The sequence below is a fragment of the Brassica oleracea genome, unplaced genomic scaffold (genome assembly GCF_000695525.1).
Source record: "Brassica oleracea var. oleracea cultivar TO1000 unplaced genomic scaffold, BOL UnpScaffold01092, whole genome shotgun sequence".
NCBI lineage: Eukaryota > Viridiplantae > Streptophyta > Magnoliopsida > Brassicales > Brassicaceae > Brassica > Brassica oleracea.
Window position 1 is genome coordinate 14,605 of NW_013617658.1, and position 6,568 is coordinate 21,172.

Consider the following 6,568-nt stretch of genomic DNA (forward strand, 5'->3'; position numbering starts at 1 on the left):
ATTTTTTTTATTTATAAAAACTATTTTTAAATATACAATACGTTCTTTGTATATAAATTTGATTTTTGGATTTATAAAAGATGATTTCATATTTTAAAATTAATTTTGTATTTATAAAACATTCTTTGATTTATAAACACTATTTTATTATTTTTTGGTATTTATAAAAACTATTTTGTATTTATAAAAAGATGATTTCATATTTATAAAAATATTTATATTTATTAAAACTAATTTTTTATTTATAAAACATTTTTTTTATTTATAAAAACTATTTTATTATTTTTTGTATTTTAAATATGTTTTCTATTTCAATTTTAATTTTATATTTTTGAATTTCAATTTAAAAAAATAAATTTATAATTTTTTTTTTTAATTTTGGAAATATTCCGAGGAAGTGTATCCCTCGGAATATTCCGACGACATCTTCCTCGGAATATTCCGAGGAATTTCCGACGAAAAAAATCCTCGGAATTCAGTCGGAAATTTCCGAGGAAAGATGAATTTCCGAGGAGTTATTTCCGAGGACTTTTTTCGTCGGTATGTCGTCGGAATAGTGTTATTCCGACGACATACCGACGATTTTTTCCCTCAGTATGCCGCTGTTTTCTTGTAGTGGTAGAACCTTCTTGAGTCTGTTGCCTAGCAGTTTAGAGATTATTTTGCAGTAGACATTGCATAGCGCAATTGGTTTATAATCTGCAACTGTTTGGGCTTCAGTAGTCTTAGGGATCAGACGAACATGAGTGTGGTTTAAGGTTCTTGGCATTACACCGGAGGAGAAGAAGGTTCGAATTTCGGAAACTATATCAGCCCCTACAGTGCTCCAGTTAGCTTGGAAGAAACTTGCTGAGAAACCATCCGGACCATGGGCTTTGTCCGGATGGATAGCAAGTAGCGCCAAATGAATTTATGATGCAGTTGGAATGGTGGTGAGCTCTTGGTTAGTTTCCGGTGAGATTTTGTTGTTTAGAGCTTCTGCAACCACTTGCCTTCTGTCTCCAGGGACTGTTTTGAAGAGTTTTTTGAAATAGTCAACTATAGTCCCTGCAATCTCTTGCTCAGTAAAAACAGGGCTGCCTTCAGCATTCTCCATAACATAAAAGTTGTTTTTTGCCAGGGAATAAGGGAAACATATACGTATGGTTCACCTAGTTCTAGAATTGGAGTATCTCAGGATTATATTATCCTTAACCCTGTGGCGATGCTTTATTCCCAAGCTACTCGTCCACGACCCTTCCACATCCCCCAAACTTACTAGTTCCTCAAACCCTCCTAATCTCAATTTAATACATTATACTTTGATCTAGTTTATTTGTTATCACAGCTCTTATTTCAGCTGAATTATGGTATCACTCTTTGATTTATCAATGCTGTCCATCAATGTAAGAGGTTATGTTTTCTCAAGTAAGGGAACGTAATGATTTTTTTTTTCTTTTGTTTAAGGTAATAGAAAATCACATTTTAACTTTCTTTAGCCTATCCAAGCACAAAAATAGTTTCATGAAATTATATGTAAACCAATCGAAAAAGAAAAGTGTTTCCTATCCAATAAAGCAAAGGATCGCATATGTTCGAGGAAAAAACTATGCATGCGTGGATCTGTTCTTTTCTTGCTGTTTGCTTATGAAATCTTTTACTTGTTGCATAAAATTAGAATATTTAATGCATAAGCTAAGTTGGTGTATATATATACACAAATAAACATGCTCGATATTATTACAATCATTCATCACAAATATTCACAATGATTAGAATAAAATTACCAACTCACAAACACCCTTTGTACCCTACGCCTTGGGTTAGCCGTTGCGAGGGTTGCCCTCGGAGAGGTGGTTACGTCAAAGACGGTTATCGTTGCTATAAGTGTGATTTTTTCTTTCACAAAGAATGTGCAGAGGCAACCTTAGAGATCCACCACCCATCTCATCCTGCACATCCTCTCTCTCTCTTTTTGGAGATGCGCAGAATGAAACGCTGTAAATTATGTGGAGAAAATTGGTATCATAGTATGTTTTACCATTGCTCTATATGTGATTTCGTTGTTGATACGGCGTGTGCCAAAAATCCACCACCAAATGTTATTGAATATCCCAAAGCCCATGAACACTCGCTTGTTATCGCGAAGGATCTTTCTGATTTCAATTGTGGTTTTTGTGGAGAGGAAAGTCAGGGTAGGTGTCGTTACAGATGTTATCTGTGTAGATTGGAATTCGAAATCAGGTGTTCTATGCTTTCTTTAGAGATAGACTACCCTTATCACCCTAAACATCCCCTTAAGTTCCTCACTAAAGAAGAACGTCATTTCTCCGATGGGAAATGTCGTATATGTGGAAAATATTTAAGATGGAAATTTTATCATTGTTCAATCTGTAAATTTAGTGTGGATGTTGATTGTGTGAGGGATCCTCCACCGCTTACAATCTTATTTCCTAAGGCTCATGAACATCAACTCAGCCTTACACCAAGGAAAATATCTTTTGACTGTGATGCTTGTGGGATGGCGGGTGATCGGAGTCCTTATTCATGCCAACAATGTTATTTCATGATTCATCAAAGCTGTATTGACTTACCGGAGATCATCAACGTCAACCGTCACGAGCATCGTCTTTCTAGACGTCTTCATCTAAGTCTTGGGAGTTGGGTATGCGGATTTTGTCACAAAAACGTTGACTGGTCTTATGGGGCATATTCTTGCTCGATTTGTCCTAATTATGTCATTCATTCTAAATGTGCAATACGATATGATGTATGGGACAAGTTAGAGCTGAAAGGGATACCAGAAGAACCTGGAGATATCGAACCATTTAAGGTAATAGATGAAAACTTGATATGTCATTTTAGTCACAAGGAACATTATTTACAACTCAACGAGGAAGGTATCATATCCGGTGGAAGCATTCGTTGTGAAGCATGTGTCTTACCTATATATTCTCAAGCATTCTATAGCTGCGTGCAATGCAATTTCATTCTCCATAAAACATGCGCTAATCTTTCTAGAAAGAAACGACATTTTTATGACGACAAACCATTAACTTTAATATGTGGTGACAAGATAGAGCGTTATTGTAACATGTGTGAAGAATATTCTGAAGGTTTCAAGTATACCGACTTTCAATACTTCAGTTTTGATGTTAAGTGTGGCACACTTTCTGATTCTATCATCCATGAAAGTCATCCATGCACCTTGTACTACAACAACGGGAAGCGTATGAAATGCGCTTCTTGCAATAAATGGGACAATCAATTTTTTAGTTGCGATGACTGCAGCTTTGGGATAGATAAAAGATGTGCTACTTTGCCAAAAACAACACAACACTGGTACGATGAACATCTTATATTTTTATGTTACAACAAAAGCAAGAGAGGAGGAGAATATTGGTGTGATATATGCGAGGAACAAATAGATACCATGATTTGGTTATACACATGTGATAGTTGTTGTGTCACATTCCATGTTAAATGTGTTCTCGGCGACTTTTCACGTTTCATGCCCGGAAGGATAGTCAAATTTGAGGAGTGGAGAATCAAAACGATGCAAACCAGTCCTGGTTTCGTACCACGTTGTTACGTTTGTCATACTCGGCGTGCAGTTCCATTCGTTTTAAACGTTTTTTATCCCGAGAAAAATGTATTCATTTGTTCTTTAGATTGTTTAGTCTTTAGATTGTTTAGTCAGAAGTCGATTACTTGAAGATTTGTATTAAACGCATAACTAGCTTTTGACCCGCGCGCCCGCGCGGGTGTTTGTTCTTTATAATCATATGTTTTTAAGTTTTGAAAATGAGAAAAATTTAATTGTTTATACTTATTATTTTTTTGTCACTGTTTATGTTATAGATTCATATGTTGTTCAAGTTTGACATTAGTGTGTATTATTGTTTAATGTGATGAATTTTCGTATATAAACTATGAGATTGTGTTATTTTTTATTGTGTTTATTTAGTCAAATTTTTTATTCTTGTTTTTATATTTTGTAAAGCCAACAATAATATTTTTTTTTTGCCGATAGTTAAAAATATCTAACAAACACAAAAAATATGGTTAAGTATTTGAAACTTTAGTTTATTATTCTGACCAGCGTTTTTAATTGTATTGTGATATATATTTTTCATATTGTCTATGGCATCAATTAGATTGTAATGTTTTATGAAATCTAACTATGTATTTATATATAGTGTGAACATAATTTGTTACTTAAAATACTGTATTAATTGATGACAGCAAATATAACTTGTGTAAGAAAATTTTTAAAATAAAAAGATCTTTTATATATCTAATTATATTAACATTGGGATATATGATTTGATTTTTCAATGCATTATCTAATATATACATTAACATTATGGCCCAAAATAAAAGATTTTTATGAAGCCCAATTTGTAACTGCTTATTCCTTATTCCGGAAAAACACTATTAGTTGGTGTGTGTATCAAAAAACATATGCAAAAAAGAATTTCTATCGTCTCTTTGTCTCTCTCTCTCTCTCTCTCTCTCTCTCCAATCGATGCTTCGATGTTCATCTGTAGAAAAAGGGATCGAAGAATCAAATCCATTGAAAGTACAATTTTATGTTTATCAACTTCATTCGATCAAGTATCTGCTAAATCAAGCGATGTATGTCAAAGGTTAAACTTCCAATTTTTATTTTCAGTTTAAACGATTACTTTTTCGAAGACCTAAACACTTTGATCGTTTCTTTCTTATGTCAATAGATCATTGTCTCCATGAGTAGATTGGCCATCTAAGTTTTGAATTGGGAGAAATCAAATCTTTTTGTCAAGATCGAGACTGATAGAAAACAATCATGTATTTTCAGACATCTTCTCGTGCTAAAAAGAGTCCTACAGGGTTTGTTCTTCATTTTGTTTCTATCTTATTTACTTTATGCTTCCTGTGATATGATAAATACAATTAGTTTCTTCTAATATACATTCTTTGCTTTATTTTTTTCAAATACCTGCATGTAGATAAAATATAGACCCTTGGAGCGGATAGACAGAGCCCGGATTCAGATTTATAAACTGGCATAAATCTGATGATAGCATCATATATGTAAAGGTGACCTATAAGTAACTCTCCTTTCTTTGCTTTTGCAAATTGTTTGATTTTAGTTTACTTTTCTTTAGCTCAGGTAGCTCAGGAATGATTTTAAAATTGGATAGATTGTAGCTGTTGTGGCCGACTTTTCTTTAGCTCAGGCATACTGTTGAACGGCTTCTTAATCAGACGTTGATATGTTAGTGGCATGGTTTGTGCTCAGTTTATATGTTAGATTTAAAAGTATTATTGTCCCGAGCTATAAGTAAGTAAAAATCTTTTGTGGTTTACAGGCATGAAGTATTAGATTGCAGTCATCATAAGTGATATAAAGAGACGCTCAAACTGAGTACCGAGACAAACATAGAGAGATGAATTTTAACTACAATGACATCACAGATCATAAGGGCCGGAAGACCAATGAGTGAGTCAACAACATTTGCGAACACCATACTTTCAATACGGTTAGTAATAACTTATCTATTATAACTAAATCATAAGTTTAAAGCAATGTAAAAATATTTTTAAGAAATTAGATTAAGAAAAAACAATGGCTTAAGTATATATGCTGGGTTAATACCACGATTAATACAAATCTTTTCTTCACAATAGTTTATAATCTTGCATCAGTCATCCTCAAAAAACCTGATATCATGACATTTTATATGTGGCTGATGTTTGAGTTGGACTATCGGAGGACGAAATTCAAGTTATCCAGATACAATGGAAGACGACAACCTAGACACAGACTGAGAATACGGTTAGTGATTACGATTATCTATCATAGCTAATTTATAGGATTAAAGGAATGTATGAGCATGTAGAGTAAGTATTGGTTAGGATTGAACCCTGCCTTAACTATTGATGTTTGGTTTTAGCTTGTCTGAGTTATGATTTAGTTGATGTTTGGTTTTTACTTGTCGGACTCATTGCTTCTATAGGTTTATCTTAAAGATAGAATTGTATTTCAGAAAATTAAAAAACATAATAGATTGAAATGAACAAAGAGAATTGACACGCAGGTCAAAACTGAAGTTTTACAATCTTATTGAAATGAAAGTTTGATTTAACAAATAATAAAATGCAGTTTGCATCTATTAAAACAATCTCTCTGAACCAGCAACCACTCTTCCACCAACACAAACCTGGAAAGAGCAAAAGTGGACATAACACCAGTTAAAATTAATTTTAATTATTTTTCTTTAATAGATATATAAGAACAGACGCATAGGAATCTGAACTTTATAAAGAACACATACAAACATAAAACGTATAACTACATCTAATCGATTAGGATCACATACCTTATCACCCCCAACAGCTAAAGGTTGTCGAAAACTTCTTTAAAAACTACATTCATAGTTTTTTTCTGTGTTTTTCCATCTTTGTCCACAATCAAAATTTTTAATCCTTTTTTTGAAGTGGCTCTAGAAACAGCCACATATAGCTGACCATGTGAAAAGACAGGTCTTGGTAGATACAGACCTACTTGAGATAGTGATTGCCCTTGGCTTTTGTTGATTGTTAT

General features: G+C 33.3%; 1 protein-coding gene and 1 long non-coding RNA gene across 4 annotated transcripts in view; both read left to right on the top strand.

Annotated features, from left to right (window-relative positions):
- The first annotated feature begins 2,230 nt into the window (after window positions 1-2,230).
- Window positions 2,231-3,281, top strand: LOC106320851. Its single transcript, XM_013759200.1, has 2 exons — window positions 2,231-3,209; window positions 3,271-3,281. The coding sequence occupies exons 1-2, from the start codon at window positions 2,231-2,233 to the stop codon at window positions 3,279-3,281; spliced, it is 990 nt and encodes a 329-aa protein (XP_013614654.1).
- Window positions 3,282-4,455: 1,174 nt separating this feature from the next.
- Window positions 4,456-6,568, top strand: part of LOC106320852 — a 9,306-nt gene continuing 7,193 nt past the window's right edge. Inside the window, exons 1-4 of one of the 3 annotated variants that reach the window (XR_001265931.1) lie at window positions 4,456-4,628; window positions 4,716-4,851; window positions 4,971-5,061; window positions 5,334-5,800. This is a non-coding gene — a long non-coding RNA (uncharacterized LOC106320852). Of the gene's footprint in view, window positions 4,629-4,715; window positions 4,852-4,970; window positions 5,062-5,333; window positions 6,529-6,568 lie in introns of those variants that run through there. The other 2 variants (XR_001265929.1, XR_001265930.1) reach the window with 2 other exon arrangements.